Source organism: Macaca thibetana, chromosome 10 (assembly GCF_024542745.1).
Source record: "Macaca thibetana thibetana isolate TM-01 chromosome 10, ASM2454274v1, whole genome shotgun sequence".
Lineage (NCBI taxonomy): Eukaryota > Metazoa > Chordata > Mammalia > Primates > Cercopithecidae > Macaca > Macaca thibetana.
In genome coordinates, this window is record NC_065587.1 from 54,142,390 (window position 1) to 54,160,480 (window position 18,091).

Here is an 18,091-nt window from a genome sequence, read left to right on the forward strand (position 1 = left end):
GAGGCTGAGGCAGGAGAATCACTTGAACCCAGGAGGCGGAGGTTACAGTGAGCTGAGATGGCGCCACTGCACTCCAGCCTGGGTGACAGAGTGAGACTCTGTCTCAAAAGAAAAAAAAAAAACCAAAAACTAAATTGGAATTCCTTGGGTCTCAGGCTTTGGCACTCTGCCTGCCTGGGGGAGGCCTTATTTAGCTTGGCCCAGCCCTGCCGAGCTCTCCTTGGGAATGTCTATATATAGGGGAAGGGGGCAGCCCAGTTGTCACTGTCCATCTGCATTCCTTGGTGTCCAGCCCCCATTTCCTGGCCCCAGAGCCTGCTATCGGTTGTCTTGGTGCTCTTTCTGTCGACGTAGTCACTGTCCACAAGTCTTGCCTACTCCCCAGTGCCCAGCCTTTACCTTGTGGATTCTCAGGGTGGGTTCCCTCTGGACTTGCTTTGCCCACCCCTTTACTCCCCAGATGACCAGATGTCTTCACTGAGCTCTAGGAAGGGGCCAGCTACCCCTTTACCACTTAAATAACCTTCCCTTGCCTACTCCTTACCCCAAAAAAGTGAATCCAAACACCCTTTCCATGGAGAAGGTAACTTTGAGAGAAGGATCTTTGCTTTCAATGATTATTTCTCCTCCAAATGCACATCCTCCTCTCCTCCATCCCTCCATACATTTTTCCATCTAGACAGGTCCCCCAAGGACTGTCTGTCCCAACTTCCTTCCAGTCGGGATTAATAATAAGAATCATCAACATGGGTGGGCATGGTGCCTCATGCCTGTAATTCTAGTACTTCGGGAGGCCAAGGATTCAAGGATGCCTTGAGCCTAGGAGTTCGAGACCAGCCTGGGCAACATGGTGAAACCCCATCTCTACAAAAAATACAAAAAAGGAAAACAAAAAAAGCCAGGGGTGGTGGCGCACTGCTAGTCCCAGCTACTCGGGAGGCTGAGGTGGGAGGATCACTTGAGCCCAGGAGATCGAGGCTGCAGTGAGCTATAATAGTACCACTGCACATCAGCCTTGGTGACAGAGTGAGTATAGACCTTTATGATTTACAAATCTCTGCAGTCAAATGGAGATAATAGTAGTTGCTATCTCATAGGAGGAGCACTAGATGAGATCATGTTAAAATGCTTAGCACAGTGTGTGGCACATTGTGGGGGTTCAGTAAACAGTGGCCTAGCTGTCACTTTCCCCTCCTTCTATCCCCTGCCCCTTACCATGGTTCAAAGACAAGACATTCCTCTTGCCAAGCATCAACGCTGTGTACCCGGCACAAGCTAGGTGACTTATACCTGGGTTCCCATTTACCATGTTCTCTCTGTGAGGGAGACCCCACAGAGAGGTCCATTCCCACAGATGAAGAAATGACTCAGAGAGGCACTGCTACCTGCCCAAGGTCACACAGCTCGCAGAGGCTGGCCTTGGATCTTGGGTTTTGGACTTCAAGGCTTGTACTCTCCCCATTTTACCATGCTGCCTCACTCTTTACTACTCTGATAGTCCTTACCATCTTGGAGCTAGTGTGTTTCCTTGGTCGGGGGGACTCCAAGGCGGTGGAACAGGGCGGGACTTCCTCACAAGAATCTAGGACGTCAAGGCCTGCCACCTGCTTGGAGGCTTAAATTTCTCTGCAAGGGCCCTTGGCTAAATTAGGTAATGGGTTCAGACTGTGGGAGGGGTGGGGCTCGCTGACCCCAGGATCTGATTGGGCAGGGTCTCCAGTGCTGGGGAGCAGGGAGGTGGGAGGGGAGGGTGCCCCTACAAATCCCGGGGGCTAGAGCAGGCCAGGGCATCTTTGGGTGGCGGAGTGCAAAGGAGGTGACCTGCAGCAGAGGAGTCCTGGTCACCAGCAACCATGGTAAGGACAAGAGGGAACTTTGTGCCTTTACTTGCGGGAGCACTCTGGACCTCTTTCAGGCCAGACCTCAGTGCTTTGTGGGGCAGTAACTGGGATGTTTGAGGTTGGAGCATGGAGGTTCCTGGAACCCAGGTGTCTTAAAGGAAGGCCTTTGACTTTTCTTGAAAGGGGAGGGCTGGGATATTCCAGAGATGGATCCTCAAGGCTTGCTGACTGCCTACTCACCTTCGGAAACTTCCAGCAGTGTCATTCGTAGACCTGTGAGGAGCTCTTAGCTTGTTTCCTTCACACAGTGGGGACTCTGAGGGGTCAGAGTGAGTCACCCAGCAGGCCAGTGGCAGGGGTGAGCCAGAAGCCTGGCAAACCCTCCTATCATCATGGAGAGAAGAAAGCCTCATCCAGAAGACAGGAGGTGGGCAGGGTGTGGGGCCTGCTCAGATGCAGGGCTCTGGGAGCCCTGAGGATGATGGGAAGGGGCAGAAGATGACAGACCAGAGTTAGAGAGACTCTGCTCTCCTAGAGAGGGGTTCTGATTTGGAGCTGTTGTTTTCGTCTGAGATCCCCCTGCCCACTTCACTTCAAGGAGTAACTAGATCCCGGAGGCCAGCTGCTGTTGCCCATGCCTGACTAAAAATAGCCTGCCCTCCTGGCACAGGGAAAGAGGAGGAGAGGAAGGAGGGGGAGAAGGAGGAGGGCCGGCAGCCAGCCGGCTGAAGAGCTCCTTGGAAGCCTCACCCCGTCCTCACTGCCAGCCTCAATCCAAAGCCTCTGGCCCAGATGGCCTGGCTTGGGTATGACCTGGAAACCCCCGCAGATATCTCACTTTCAGGTCAAGGCCTCCATCACATTCGGCCCAACATGAGGGGCCTTTTCTCCAATGACTGAATCCTAAGAAGGAAGCTTACAGTCTCCGACTCTGCCAGTTCTCTGAGGGGCGGGATGATGTGTCCTCTGTCTCTTCTTGGTGGTCCCAGTGCCTGATCTGCGGCCTGACGTGCAGCAAGTACTCAATAACTTTGTGTTGCATTATTATTTATTTGAGAACAAACATTTTATTGAGCAACAATTAAAGTACCGGGCACCACTAGGAGCTACAGAAAACTGGAAAATAGTGCTGGAATGGTGCTAGCCTTTACAAAACCCTTTCACACCCCTGATATCTCATCCCTGAAAAGCTACAGAGAAAAGATGAATGCATGCTAAGTGACTTGCCTAAGGTCACTGGGGGGTTCCTGACTTGGCCTTCAATTGACAAGTGAGAAGGCCTTGGGCTTAATTTGTTGTCTCCTCTCTTTTTCTCAAAACTGGGGTCACAGGCCACATGTGGTGGCTCACGCCTGTAATCCCATCACTTTGGGAAGCCGAGGCGGGCAGATCACTTAAGGTCGGGAGTTCAAGACCAGCCTGACCAACATGGAGAAACCTCATCTCTACTAAAAATACAAAATTAGCTGGGCATTGTTGTGCATGCCTGTAATCCCAGCTACTCGGGAGGCTGAGGGAGAAGAATCGCTTGAACCTGGGAGGCGGGGGTTGCAGTTGTGGTGAGCTGAGATTGTGCCATTGCACTGCAGCCTGGGCAACAAGAGCAAAACTCTGTCTCAAAAACAAAACAAAACAAACAAAAAAACTGGGGTCAGGCCAGCCATGGTGGCTCATGCCTGTAATCCCAACACTTTGGGAAGCCAAGGTGGGTGGATCACCTGAAGTCAGGAGTTCAAGACCAGCCTGGCCAACATGGTGAAACCCCGTCTCTACTAAAAATACAAAAATTAGCTGGGCGTGTTGGCGCATGCCTGTAATCCCAGCTACTTGGGAGGCTGAGGCAGGAGAATCGCTTGAACCCGGGAGGTGGAGGTTGCAGTAAGCCGAGATCACGCCATTGTACTCCAGCCTGGGCGACAGGGTGAGACTCTGTCACAAAAACAAAAAACAAAAACAAAAACTGGGGTCAGAAGCTGGGCACAGTAACTCAAGCCTGTAGTCCTAGCAATTTGGGAGGCTGTGGTGAGAGGATCACTCGAGCCCAGAAGTTCAAAACAAGCCTGTGTAATATAGTGGGACTCTGTCTCTACAAAAACTTAAAAAAATTAGTCAGGCATGGTGTACACTATAGTCCCAGCTACTCAGGAGGCTGAGGCAGGACGACTGCTTGAGCCTAGGAGGTTGAGGCTGCAGTGAGCTATGATCACACTACTGCACTCCAGCCTGTGTGACAGAGCAAGGCAAAACAAAACTGTGATTGGGTGCTGTGCGGGCACACAATTATGTGGCAAGTTTGAAGTTGTTCTTTTGGAGGACCAAGAAGCGCTGAGAGAGTGAGGGTTGGGAAGAATGGGGTTCAGGTGTGCAACTGCCCTGGGGCTGCCTCTTCAGCTCAGACTTTCTCTGTGTCTCCTGCAGACGGACCAGCAGGCTGAGGCCAGGTCCTACCTCAGCGAGGAGATGATCGCTGGTGAGTGAGGCGCAGCAGGCTGGGGGCTGGGTGGATGTATGCTGGGGACATGTTGGCCTCTGGGCAGGGTTGGGGGGGTAGATGTGAGGCTGACAGTCCAGCTGGCCTCACCTCTGCCCTCTGCCCTCCCGTGCAGAGTTCAAGGCTGCCTTTGACATGTTTGATGCTGATGGTGGTGGGGACATCAGCGTCAAGGAGTTGGGCACGGTGATGAGGATGCTGGGCCAGACACCCACCAAGGAGGAGCTGGACGCCATCATCGAGGAGGTGGATGAGGACGGTGAGTGGGTGTCCCTCGGAGGCAGGGGATGGTGGGGAAAGGCGGCAGTGGCTGGGCTCAGGCTCAGTCCACCACCTGCTCCCCGCAGGCAGCGGCACCATCGACTTCGAGGAGTTCTTGGTCATGATGGTGCGCCAGATGAAAGAGGACGCGAAGGGGAAGAGCGAGGAGGAGCTGGCCGAGTGCTTCCGCATCTTCGACAGGTGCGCTGGGGGCCTGGGAGCCGAGGGAGGGGCTGAGCAGTCAAAGCCTGCCGGCAGCGCTGGAGGGTTCCCCGGGTTGGGGGTGCGGAAGCAGGGGGCGTCGAGTGTGGTGGCCAGGGCAGCTCGCCCTGGCCCTAAGCTCTGCCCTGACCCTTGGACCTGAAGGAATGCAGATGGCTACATCGACCCGGAGGAGCTGGCTGAGATTTTCAGGGCCTCTGGGGAGCACGTGACGGACGAGGAGATCGAATCTCTGATGAAAGACGGAGACAAGAACAATGACGGCCGCATTGACTTCGACGGTGAGGGAGGGCCACGGGAGCTTGGGAAGAGTGGGTGGGAGCCACAGGGGACGGCGAGCACTGGTGCCTGGCTCCCGTGCAGTGTCTTTGGCCTTGTGGGTTGGGCTGGGCATAACTTCAAAAGTTCCCCTAGTCTCCTGGGGGCGGGTATAGAAGCACCCACGACTCTGTGCAGTTTATCAATTAATGACCAGGCAGTGGGGGCGTGGTGGCTCAGGACTGTAAAATCCTGGAACTTTGGGAGGATGAAGCGGGAGGATTGCTTGAGGCCAGGAGTTTCGAGACCATCCTGGGCAACATAGTGAGACCCTGTCTTTACAACAAATAAAATAAAAAGGCGGGCGTGGTGGTATGTGCCTGTGGTCACAGTTGCTCCAGGGGCTTAGGTGGGAGGATTGCTTGAGCCCAGGAGATTGAGGCTGCAATGAGCTATGATTGTGCCACTCACTGCACTCTAGCCTGGGCAACAGACCTTGGCGACCTTGGCGACAGAGCGAGACTGTGTCTTAACAAAAACAAAAAAAAGTCATCCCCTCTGTGTGGCTGGAGCCCTGGCCTGGCCTCTGCGTCCCCAGTGGGACCCCTGACCCTCTCCCTCTCCTTTCCCACAGAGTTCCTGAAGATGATGGAGGGCGTGCAGTAAGGAGTGGTCAGTCGCCTCCACCAAGATCACGTGTCCCTAGGGTGTGGGAACTCCGCCCTGCCGGGTCCCCACCAGGGAGGCACGGCCCCTTGTGGGTCTTTGTCTGCAAGGAATAAAAGCAAATGTTCCAAAACTCGTGGCCTGAATGGGGGGAAAGCTGGGAACAGTGGGTCTCAAAGGTTGCGGTCCAGGGCGCCATCCCAGCTGGCACCACCTGGAGCACCCTCAGGGATCCCGGGAGAGGCTGTCGGAGCTGCGGGATTTGGGAGCAGCGAGATGCGGAAGGGAGCTGGGCCCTGGAGCCGGAGGCAGGCTCTGCGGGTTCACGGCTGGCTCCCGACAGCTGGCGCTAGGTGTGCGCAGCTTGACGGACGGGGCAGTGGTGGCTCCAGGAGGCTGCAGGGGCTTGGAGTTGAGTCAGGGTGAGCCGGCAGACTGCGGAGGGAGGGGTCCCGGGACTGCAGGTAGGGTGAGGGGGTGGGAGAGGCTAGAACCCTGGGGAGCTGGGAAGCTCCCTCACTTCCCCACCGTCCTTCTTTTCTGGAATGTTGGCATCTTAGATGTTGTCATAGCTGCCACCTTCTGCAGGCTCCCTAGCTGGGGAGAGGGGGAGTAGGTGCCCATCCATGCCAGGTAGCATTGTTTCTGCTTGACCTTTTACTTCCTCTTTTCTTCCAAGTGCTTAATCCTCGCTTTGTACTGGTGGTGGTAGGGGAGGGTGGAGGCACTCACTAAGGAGATTCTGATCTCATCATTTGACCCCAGATCTCTGCCTCCACCCGGTCTCAGCCAGTGCACTCTACAGAGGGCCATCAGCACCAGTGAGCTAAAGTATCTGACCTGGCCACTGCCCCATTGAAAGTAGTTCGGTGCTCCTCACTGCTTCTAGAATGAGATCCAAATTCCTTCCCTCCCTCCCTCTCTTTTTTTTTTTTTTTTTTTTGAGACGGAGTCTCGCTCTGTCGCCCGGGCTGGAGTGCAGTGGCGCGATCTCGGCTCACTGCAAGCTCCGCCTTCCGGGTTCACGCCATTCTCCTGCCTCAGCCTCCCGAGTAGCTGGGACTACAGGCGCCCGCCGCCTCGCCCGGCTAATTTTTTGCATTTTTAGTAGAGACGGGGTTTCACCGTGTTAGCCAGGATGGTCTCGATCTCCTGACCTCGTGATCCGCCCGCCTCGGCCTCCCAAAGTGCTGGGATTACAGGCGTGAGCCACCGCGCCCGGCCCCTCTCTTTCTTTCCACAGCCACACTGGGCAATTTATTCCTGATATGGACCTGGAGTACATTTTCAAGCCCTTGGTACTTTGCACATGTTGTTTGCCCTCCCTGGAATGCCCTTGTCTTTCTTATAAGCTGGCAGATTCTTCAACCTACAAGACCCAGCTCAGATACCATCTCTTCCCTTGAACCCTCCCCTCACTGGCTATTTGCTGCTGTAGTGATTTGTATACAACAGGTATCAGATCACAGCTAATTAAGTGTAGGGGGTAGTTTAGCTTTAGAGACAGAATGCCTGAGTGTGAGTGCTCACTGCCTGTGACAAACTAAACCACTCTGTGCCTCAGTTTTCTCACCTGTAAAATGGGGATAATGATAGTACACACAGGGTTGTGAGAAGTTAGTGTGTGCAAAGTGCTTATAGCAGTGCCTGGCACATAGCAAGCATTTTTTTTTTTTTCTTTTTAACAGAGTTTTGCTCTTGTCACCCAGGCTGGGGTGCAGTGGCACAATCTTGGTTCACTGCAACCTCCACCTCCTGGGTTCAAGCGATTCTCCTGCCTTAGCCTCTTGAATAGCTCGGATTACATGCGCCCACCACCATGCCTGGCTAATTTTTGTATTTTTAGTAGAGACCAGGTTTCGCCATGTTGGCCAGGCTGGTCTTGAGCTCCTGACCTCAGGTGATCTGCCTGCCTCAGCCTCCCAAAGTGCTGGGATTACAGACATGAGCCACCATGCCTGGCCTGTTTTTTTCGCCTCCTGGGTTCACGCCTTTCTCCTGCCTCAGCCTCCTGAGTAACCAGGACTACAAGGCACCTGCCACCACGCCCGGCTAATTTTTTTTGTATTTTTAGTAGAGTCGAGATTTCACCGTGTTAGCCAGGATGGTCTTGATCCCCTGACCTCGTGATCCACCCTCCTTGGCCTCCCAAAGTGCTGGGATTACAGGCTTGACCCAACTCGCCCAGCCCTGTTTTGTTTTTTAAATGAGACGGGTCTCGCTCTGTTGCCCAGGCTGGAATACAGTAGGTGATCACAGCTCACTGCAGCCTTGACCTCCTGGGCTCAAGCCATCCTCCTGTCTCAGCCTCCCGAGTAGCTGGGACTACAAATGGGTGACCCCCCACTAGTTTTTGTTATTTTTAGCAGAGATGGAATCTCACTATGTTACCCAGGCTGGTCTCAAACTCCTGAGCTCAAAGAATCCTCTCACTTTGGCCTCCCAAAATGTTGGGGTTATAGGCATGAGCCACCAAGCCCAGCCTCTATTGTCACCTTGCTCATTGCTTTAGTTCTTTCTCTCCATCTGTCTTTTTCTCTTCTTCCTCTTTTGTCCTATTCATGTTTTTCTGTTTTTATTTACAGCCAGGATCAGTGCTGGGGTTTGGTAAACATGACTATTTACTGAGTGCCTACTGTATACTGTGCCTTATGGACATTGTCTCATTCACTCACATAACATCCCTAGAGGCAGATGTTGCTTTCTCCACTTTACAGTTGGAAAACTAAGGCCTAGGGAGGTGAAGTACACAGACACCCAGATAATAACCTAGGTAGTATCGCCGTGCACTATGTGGTTTGCACAGGAGCAAGGCTCTTAACTCCGATGCCATCTGTTATTGGTTCTACCTGAATATCTTTTTTTTTTTTTGAATTATATACATATTTTAAAATAGAGATGGAGGCCGGGTGCCATGGCTCACACCTGTAATCCCAGCACTTTGGGAGGCCGAGGCAGGCGGATCACTTGAGGTCAGGAGTTTGAGACCAGCCTGGCCAACATGAAAAAACCTCCTCTCTACTAAAAATATAAAAATTAGCCAGACACACGCCTGTAATCTTAGCTACTTGGGAGGCTGAGGCAGGAGAATTGCTGGAACCCAAGAGGTGGAGGTTGCGGTGAGCCAAGACTGCGCCACTACACTCCAGCCTGGGTGACAGAGTGAGACTCTGTCTTAAAAAATAACATAGGCCGGGCGTGGTGGCTCATGCCTGTAATCCCAGCACTTTGGGAGGCCAAAGCGGGTGGATCATCTGAGGTTGGGAGTTTGAGACCAGCCTGACCAACATGGTGAAACCCCGTCCCTACTAAAAATACAAAATTAGCCGGGCGTGGTAGCGCATGCCTGTAATTCCAGCTACTTGGGAGGCTGAGGCAGGAGAATCACTTGAACCCAGGAGCCAGAGGTTGCAGTGAACCGATATTGCACCATTGCACTCCAGCCTGGGCAACAAGAGTGAAACTCCATCTCAAAAAATACATAAAAACAAATCTGATCATGTCACTGCCCTGCTTAAGCTTGCTTCGCCTCAAGATAAAGTCCAAGTTTTTTTTTTTTTAAGAAACTGAATCTCCCTGTCACACAGGCTGAAGTGCAGGGGCACAATCATAGCTCACTGAGGCCTTGAACTCCTAGGCGCAAGGGATCCTCCCCCAGCCCCTAGTTATTTTTTGTAGAGATGGGGTCTCACTTTGTTACCCAGGCTAGCCCAAGTATCTTAATATGGCCTTCCAGCCTATCATGACCTGATGTCTATGTGACTTCCCCATCCTTTACTCTTCTTTTTTTTTTTTTTTTTTGAGACAGAGTTTTGAGTTTTGCGTTTGTCAGCCAGGCTGGAGAGCAGTGGCGTGATCTCAGCTCACTGCAACCGCTGCCTCCCAAGTTCAAGCAGTTCTCCCACCTCAGCCTCCCAAGTAGTTGGGACTACAGGCGCCACATGCCCGGCTAATTTTTATTTTTTTTTTTTTTTTTTTTTGAGACGGAGTCTCGCTGTGTCTCCCAGGCTGGAGTGCAGTGGCGTGATCTCGGCTCACTGCAAACTCCGCCTCCCGGGTTCACGCCATTCTCCCGCCTCAGCCTCCCAAGTAGCTGGGACTACAGGCGCGCCACCACGCCCGGCTATTTTTTTGTATTTTTAGTAGAGACGGGGTTTCACCATGTTAGCCAGGATAGTCTCGATCTCCTGACCTCGTGATCCACCCGCCTCGGCCTCCCAAAGTGCTGGGATTACAGGCTTGAGCCACCGCGCCCGGCAATTTTTATGTTTTTAAGAGACGAGGTTTCACCATGTTGGCAAGGGTGGTCTTGAACTCCTGAGCTCAGCTAATCCGCCTGCCTTGGACTTGCAAAATGCTGGGATTATAAGCATGAGCCACCACTCTCAGCTGTGTATTCCTCTCCTTACATACTCCTGAACTTGCTATCCAAGGAATGTGCATCTCCCTCAGGTCTCAATTCCCTTCTCCAAAAACCTTTCCTTGACCCTCCTATTCTATTGGGTGCTCCACCTATGAACTTTCCTGGCTATATGTGAGTTCAGCACCCAACCTTTATTGAGTGCTTACTATCTACCAGGCATTGTTCTAAGGTCCTTCCACTGTCTTATGAGGTAGGTGCTAGTATTTTCATTTTACCGAGAGGTTAAATAAATGTAACTGTCTACATGTTTACGGGCAAATGGAGGCAGAGCCAGGATCCTGAAACAGTTCTGCTTACCTGGTCTGAGCCTTTTTTTCTTTTGGAGATGGAGTCTTGCTCTCGTTGCCGACTGGAGTGCAATGGGTGATTTGGCTCACAGCAATCTCCGCCTCCCAGCTTCAAGCGATTCTCCTGCCTCAGCCTCCTGAGTAGCTGGGATTACAGGTACTCGCCACCATGCCTGGCCGATTTTTTGTATTTTTAGTAGAAACAGGGTTTCATCATTTTGGCCAGGCTGGTCTCAAACTCCTGACCTCAGGTGATCCACCCACTGCAGCCTCCCAAAGTGCTGGGATTACAGGCATGAGCCACCATGACCAGACTGGTCTGAGCTCTTAATCACTGGGCTGTATGGCACTTATTCCCCAGTCCCCCAAGCAGAGGGCCTTTATCTTGCAGGAATTCAATAAAATGGGAATCATAATAATCAGAAATTCAAATACTTCCTGACCAGGCTTTTTTTTGTTGCAAGTGCCAGAAATCTAAATAAAACGGACTTAAACCAAAAAGGGATTTGTTGGTTCATTGAACTGGGATGGCAAAGCATGAACTGGAGGCCAGAGTCTCAGCTAATGTCGTCTCTCCAGCTCCCAGCTGTTGGTCTCTGCTTAGTTTTCTTCTGTCTGTAGCGGGGCTCCCCCAGCAGCTGAGACCGATTCCCTTCTCTTTCAGCAACCTCATTAGTAAAATAACTTTACTCTCTCTCAGTGATTAATTTCAGAGAACACCAATTGAATCTGAACTACAGTTTAGACCTGTGACTGGCCTAGGGCAGGCCATGTGGCCATCTAGGGTACCAAACACCATGACCAAGGACCACATGGCAGACAAAAACACATCCACCACAGTTAGCATTTGAAACATTTCTTTCAGAGATAAGGTCTTACTCTGCTGCCTAGGCTGGAGTGCAGTGGTACAATCACAGCTTACTATAACCTTGAATTTCTGGCCCCAAGTGATCCTCCAATCTTGGCCTCCCAAGATCTTGAGATTGCTGATGTGAACCACCAAGCCCGGCCAGCATTTATTTTTCTCTTAAAATTTATTATTTGAGATGGGGGTCTCACTGTGTTGCCCAGGCTGGTCTTGAATTCTTAAGTTCAAGCAATCCTCCTGCCTCCGCCTCCCAAAGTGCTAGGATTACAGGCAGTGAGCCACCACACCCAGCCCTGGCCAGCATTTGTTGACTAATTTAGTGCCAGGCTCTGAGCTCTGGTTTTCTCCAGTATCCGCTAACCTAGTGATTTTCAACCCTGGGAGACCTTCAGAACCTGGAGGGCAGTTTGGGGTCAAGAATTAGCCTAACAAGTTCCAGGTGCTGCTGGTGCTGCTGGAAGGACCACATTCTAAGAACATTGCTCTAAATTTTGTTCTTAACTAGACCACAGCAATGACATCACTTGGAAACTATTTAGAAACCAAAATAAATAAACAGACTGGATCTTAGGCTCCACTTCACACCTACCGAAAATATTTTAATTTTACAAGATCCCAAGTGTAGGCCGGGCGCGGTGGCTCAAGCCTGTAATCCCAGCACTTTGGGAGGCCGAGACGGGCGGATCACGAGGTCAGGAGATCGAGACCATCCTGGCTAACACAATGAAACCCCGTCTCTACTAAAAATACAAAAAAACTAGCCGGGCGAGGTGGCGGGCGCCTGTAGTCCCAGCTACTCGGGAGGCTGAGGCAGGAGAATGGCGTAAACCCGGGAGGCGGAGCTTGCAGTGAGCCGAGATAGCGCCACTGCACTCCAGCCTGGGCGACAGAGCCAGACTCCATCTCAAAAAAAAAAAAAAAAAGATCCCAAGTGTATTTGTATGCATGTTAGATTAAGAAAAAACCCAAGAGGAGAGACCTAAGAGCACAACTGTAGACATGAAGGGACCTAACTTCCAATCCCAACCCCTCCCCGCTTCAGGCTTGCACAACCAACCGGCTGCTAACAGACCTGAAGGAGTTGGGTGCAAGGCTGGAGCACATCTGGGTGCTGCTTATCTACTTTGGAGATCTTCCTGAAGGGCTTTGCGGGGGGTGGGGAGAAGGGGCTATCACTTCAACCTACTCTTCCACCTGCCGACCCTTGCGGGGACCCAGCTGGTCAGCAGGGGTTTCCTCCTAGGGGCTCAGAGGCTGGAGACTTCATCAGGCCAGGGAAACGAGGCAGCCCAAGGGGCTGGGGGCTTGCTGGGGGATATACAGCAGGAGGTGACTGTGCCCCCTTGGAGGTGGAGCTCCACAGGGGACTTGGGCTAGAGTCTGGAGACCAGAGCTCAGACCTGAGAGTCCTCCAAAGGAAGGGGCTTTTTCCTGGCTGTCTCCCCAGGCCCTGGACCTGCTTAGGGTGACCTGAGCATTCTTCAGGACAGAACATGGGGTGGCTGTGTGGTGGGATCCTCCCCAACACACACGCTTGTTCCTTCTACAGCTATAGGAGGTTTCAGCCTAAGGTCTGGCTCAGCCTCATCTGCAACACAGCTGAGGGAACTCCAACATTCAGTAACATTGCTGGTACACATCACCGACTCCATAGACAGGAAGTATCATTGTGACACTCATTTTATAGATGAAGAAACAGATGCAGAGTCATAAAATAAAGTACAAGGGAATAAATCCTTGTCACCTCACTGCTTGGCCCCACATCCTTAAGTTCCACCTCTGCCTACCCTGAGTACCTCCTACCCTAGTGTAACTACAAGGCAACGACTTGTCTAAAAAAGGACCAAAATGCATTTATTTAATATACATCACAAGGGCTCAACCGAGGCTTAATTTAAAAGACAAAAACAAAACAAAAATAATACCACAGCTCAAGATACAGAGTCCTATACAGAAATCACAAAAAGGACAGACCATCTAAGGAAAAATTAAGAAGACAACACAAGGACAGGCTGGGCAGCCTGGGTCAGGGCTCCTGGCTGGTGACCTGCTTTGAGTAGGTTTCTTGCAGGTACTTCTTAAAAGCTAGAAGAGAACAGGCAGGTCTCAGTGAGTGATGGAGACAGGATGAGTTCATCTTTACTATTTATTACTATTGTTTTTGAGATGGAGCCTCACTCTGTTGACCAAGCTGGAGTGCAGTAGCACGATGTCTGCTCACTGTAACCTCTGCTTCCTAGATTCAAGTGATTCTCCTGCCTCAGCCTCCAGAGTAGCTGGGCCTACAGGTGCCCACCACCATACCCGGTTAATTTTTTTGTATTTAGTGGAGACCGGGTTTCACCCTGTTGGCCAGGCTGGTCTCAAACTCCTGACCTCATGTGATCCACCCGCCTTGGTCTCCCCGGATGCTGGGATTACAGGCATGAGCCACTGTGCCTGGCCCAGGATGAGTTAATTAAGGTGGGCAAAAGGCAGTTTGACCAGGGATGCAAAGGTGGGAGGAGGTGGAGAAGGAGGGGGTGGTTTCCCAGCCAGGCTTTCTCCCTGCACTGCCCATCCAGCAGCTCTCCTGGAACGGCTTGCTTCCAGCGAGACTGGCGCGCACAGGCACGGCACTCTACTAAGCAACCTCTTAACCTGCATTAATATGGAAGAGGTTAATCCCACCTTCCCCCTTTTTGAGACAGGGTCTCACTCTGTTGTCTGGGGTGGAGAGCAGTACTGTGATCACAGTCCACTGTAACCTCGAATTCCTGGCCTCAAGCTATCCTCCTGCCTTGGCCTCCCCAACAATTTCCCAAAATTACTTACAGCCAAAAATTTTTATTCTGCTATAAAATAATTGCTATTTTATAGCAAACAGGAGCACTGGGGCAGAAGCAGAAGTGGGTTGCTGCCAATACTCCACCCTGCCCCAACCAACCCGGTCCCAACTCACTGGGCTCCTTTTGTTTGAAGGAGCCTTTGAAGGTTGGGGGAGGGATCACCCTGGGCTGAAGGACTGAGGACTCACCTGTGGGGTTTTTCCAGAGCTCGGCAGCATGAGTGTTCAAGGGACTATCAATGTTGGGTTCTGTGGGTGGAGAGAAAGAGGTCAAGGGGGTAGAAGGGGCTGACCCCGGGAAGTCCGGAGAGGTTCCCAAGTTGCATGAGGGGAGGGGGTGGTCTCTAAAGTCACCTCCTAGAAGGCTCTGGATGGAGAGCAGAATGGTCCTGACGTCATATAGGGCAGACCACTTGTCCTTCAGGATGTCCAGGCATATGTTACCCTGGGTGTCCACATTGGGGTGGTAGCAGGGTGTGAGGAATTTCACCGTGGGCGCATTGTAAGGGTAGCCACTGGGGAATTCTAGTGAGAGCTTATACCTCAGGTCTTCATATACCTGGCATTTGGAGAAATAGACGCAGAGTAAGCTCCAGCAGCAGCCTCCTATCCCAACCCAAGCCCCACACAAGGGGCGTGCTAGAACCCCGAGTTTCTCTGGGAGCAGACAGTAGACACGCTGTTGAGCTGGTTCTGATGCTCCCCACTGCCTTTTACAAGTTTTTTTATTTTAATTTTTATTTTAGAGACAGGGTTTCACCATGTTTCCCAGGCCAGTCTCGAACTCCTGGGTTCATGTGATCTGCCTGCCTCAGCCTCCCAAAATGCTGGGATTACAGGTGTGAGCCACCGTGCCTAGCCTGATGCTTTCCTCTTATCTGGTGGAGACATCAGTGATTCTTTGGTCTAAGGATTGAAAATTGGCATTCTGTGCTTTATTTCAATTAGAATATTAGTTGCTAATATGTAAAAATTAGGAGAGTTGGCACAGGTTTGGACTCCTGACTCATCTTAAACCTGATCTGCAGCAATGGGAAGCTGTGCTCTCCTGTTGGCCAGAGTCCTCACTCCATCCATTTCCTTGCTGTCTGGCCCCCTAAAAACATCTAAGATAGACAGCCCTGCTTCAAACCCACCCTCTTATTGTGCAGAGGGAAAGAACAAGGCCACATGGCTCAGAGAATGTGAACAGTCACAGCTGGAGTGTCTTGTTCCACCAAAGGTTTGAAGCAGAGCTCTCACTGGGATCTCACCTCCCACCTTTCCCCAGACTCACTCACCCATCCCAGCCCTACACTTACTGTTCCAGCTGCTCCATGGATGGTCCCTACCCATTTGAAAAGGTTGTCTGATTCAGGGAAGGCAGAAATCCCTTTATCGCCAGACATCTGGGGAGGAAACACATTTGCTGGAATGTGGAGTACACTTTCGGGCACAGCAAAAGTCAGTGGGTGAGCTTTCCCCTTAATCATATATGCATTATCTCACACACACACACGCATATATATATACACACACACATATGAGAGATATAGATGGGGTTACCCCATCTCTACAGACACACACACACACTCGCTCTGTGGCCCAGGCTGGAGTATAATAGTGCGCTCAGCTCACTGCAACCTCTGTCACCACGGTTCAAAGGATTCTCGTGCCTCAGCCGCCCGAGTAGCTGGAATTACAGGCATGCACCACCATGCCTGGCTAATTTTTATATTTTTAGTAGAGATAGGGTTTTGCAATGTTGGCCAGGCTGGTCTTGAACTCCTGACCTCAAGTGATCCACCCACCTTAGCCTCCGAAAATGTTGGGATTATAAGGCGTGAGCCACCGTGCCCGGCCTCCCCTTAATCTCATCACACTCTGATCCAAAATAAAGCAACCAAATTCATAAGCTAGAAATACCAAGAAGGGTGGGGAGTTGGGTGTGGGTAAAGCTTGGTTGGGGCCAGGAAGTAGGGACACACTGGACAGGGAGGGTCTTGTATGACTTCAGGGAAGTGTTTTAGAGATAACTTCATGTGGGGGGGATGGAGCTGGGAGGAGGGACTGCTGGAAGAAATGGTGTAGGTGGGGTGTATGAACTTCTTCCCAGGGGGGAGCAAATTACATTTATATTTTACCCCTATGTCTAGCAAAAAAGCTGACGGAGGAAAGGAGGCTACTGAAAATTGGGTGGAAGGCTGGGGTTCTGGGTACTTAGTCACTCACCATGAGGGTCATCAGCTCCTGCTGTAGCCTGCAAAAAGAGCATTCGGGGTTAACTGGGAGTCTGGATGGGCCAGGGCTCCAGATGGTGCATCTTCTCCCATTTGAATCTCTCACGGGGAGCCGTCATGGAGGCTCCCCATTTCGTCAAGGTCAGGCTCAGCTCAGGGTACACTCACCAGATCCACAGGACGACCCTAGCGAGTCCTCACCCTCCCTAATTCCAGACTCCCTCGGGATGATTCTGGCATGTTCTTAATTCCCCAGGCTTTGGCATCTCTTCCTTGCCCGAGTCAACTTCTCCCTTCCCCTGTCTCCGCCAAATACGAGGGTCCTTGCGCGTCTTCATCTAGGCTCACCCGGGAAGGAGACTGGCAGCGCCCCTACCCTCCCATCCTCCTTCGGGAGAATCTCAAAGAACGGTCTGGGCTCCTGGCGTGTCCCCTGTCTCTCAAATCTCACCCGCTCAAGGAGGTGGGAGTCCCGGAAGTCTCCGCCCTCGGCACCCATGCCCAGGGGAATGCCAGGCCCCGAGCTCCTGGTGTGTTCTCCTGCACCCGCATTATCTCCCGCTCCAGGAGGTGGGACGGGGGTGGTCCTAGAAATCTTTGCTCTGGGTCCCAATGCCTAGGGCATGGCAGGCCCAGCGAGTGGTACGCCGCGTCACCCACCTTTTGCCCACGGGACCCCGGGCGGCGCCCCCGCTCGGCTCGGCTCCTTTACGGGCGGCGGTGACGCTAGTGGCTGCCGGGTCGCGGTTTTGGGAAGCCATCCGGGCGGCGTTGGCAGAGAGACAGGAACTCGGAGAACACGACTGCAACTGCAGGGCTGCGGGCCCGCCCGCCCGCGTTTGAATTGTAACCCTCTGGGGGCGTCGACCAATCAGTGACTCGCTTGGGTTTGATCCAGCCAATGGGACGCGCCGGAGCGCTCTGTCGCTGCTCCACTGCTAGACCTACCCACCGGCGCACCACTATTGGGCGGCAGGATTCGCTTCTGACAGCCGATTGGTAGACGGGCTGCCATTAACTAACGAATCCGTAGCGGATTGGTGGCCTTTGGAAAACGCTAACCATTAAAGGGCCAAGAAAACGTCCATGTGGGACGAACCCCTCCTTAAGGCTACACGCCTTACTCCGCTTGGGAACAGCCGGCACACCCAGCCTTGATCCGATCTCCCTCGGGAAGGGAGTGCCTCCAATCCTGCGGCACTGGTACCCTTCCCCCTAACCGGAAACCTCTGCTCCTCCCCACAATTATAATCGCCGGGGCATCTTTGCTGAGTCCTAAGTATGTGAAAATCCCAGCGAGGGGAAAAACTAAAGGCTGATGGCCAGAGCAGCAGGCTCCCTATTAGAAAACATAGGTTCATACATCTCCGCAGAGATGACAGGAAAAAAAAAAAAAAAAAAAAAAAAAAAAAAAAAAAAAAAAGACAGCATTGCTTCAGGCCCTGCGCTGTGGCTCACGTCTGTAATCCCAAACACTTTGGAAGGCTCAGGCAGGAGGATCGCTTGAATCCAGGAGTTCGAGACCAGCCTGAGCAACAATATAGGGAGGCCTGTCTCTACTTAAGGGGGGGGGGGGGGGGAAAAAAAAAAAAGGCTGGTGAGGTGGCACGAACCTGTAGTCCCAGCTACTGGAGAGGCTGAGGCTGAGGCAGGAGAATCGCTTGAGCCAGAGGCTGCACTCTAGCCTAGGCAACAGAGCAAGACTGTCTTCAAACAAACAACCCCAAT

General features: G+C 52.1%; 2 protein-coding genes across 3 annotated transcripts; one reads left to right on the forward strand and one right to left on the reverse strand.

Moving 5' to 3' along the window:
• Positions 1-1,649: 1,649 nt before the first annotated feature.
• On the forward strand, positions 1,650-5,872 carry TNNC2 (troponin C2, fast skeletal type). The gene is made up of 6 exons (XM_050806597.1): positions 1,650-1,856; positions 4,260-4,311; positions 4,448-4,591; positions 4,680-4,794; positions 4,960-5,096; positions 5,708-5,872. Exons 1-6 carry the CDS (start codon positions 1,854-1,856, stop codon positions 5,737-5,739), a joined length of 483 nt encoding a protein of 160 aa, XP_050662554.1. The 5' UTR covers positions 1,650-1,853; the 3' UTR covers positions 5,740-5,872.
• Positions 5,873-13,150: 7,278 nt separating this feature from the next.
• On the reverse strand, positions 13,151-17,238 carry UBE2C (ubiquitin conjugating enzyme E2 C). Of its 2 annotated transcripts, none has more exons than XM_050806589.1 (6): positions 17,024-17,238; positions 16,356-16,383; positions 15,446-15,532; positions 14,499-14,703; positions 14,334-14,393; positions 13,151-13,402 (listed from the first exon to the last, which is right to left on the reverse strand). In XM_050806589.1, the coding sequence occupies exons 1-6, from the start codon at positions 17,122-17,124 to the stop codon at positions 13,344-13,346; spliced, it is 540 nt and encodes a 179-aa protein (XP_050662546.1). In that variant the 5' UTR covers positions 17,125-17,238; the 3' UTR covers positions 13,151-13,343. The 2 variants fall into 2 exon arrangements, with proteins under 2 accessions (XP_050662546.1, XP_050662547.1); XM_050806590.1 differs by lacking the exon at positions 14,499-14,703 and adding an exon at positions 14,704-14,854 and having other exon boundaries at positions 17,024-17,189.
• Between the last annotated feature and the right edge of the window lie 853 nt (positions 17,239-18,091).

Coding starts and splice junctions, on each gene's coding strand:
- UBE2C (XM_050806589.1), bottom strand. CDS start 17,124: ATGGCTTCCCAAAACCGCGACCCGGCAGCCACTAGCGTCACCGCCGCC. Junction 15,533..16,355: donor AGGAGCTGATGACCCTCATG/GTGAGTGACTAA, acceptor TTTCCTCCCCAG/ATGTCTGGCGATAAAGGGAT. Junction 14,704..15,445: donor TCCATGGAGCAGCTGGAACA/GTAAGTGTAGGG, acceptor TCCAAATGCCAG/GTATATGAAGACCTGAGGTA.
- TNNC2 (XM_050806597.1), top strand. Junction 4,312..4,447: donor CAGCGAGGAGATGATCGCTG/GTGAGTGAGGCG, acceptor CCTCCCGTGCAG/AGTTCAAGGCTGCCTTTGAC. Junction 4,795..4,959: donor TGCTTCCGCATCTTCGACAG/GTGCGCTGGGGG, acceptor TTGGACCTGAAG/GAATGCAGATGGCTACATCG.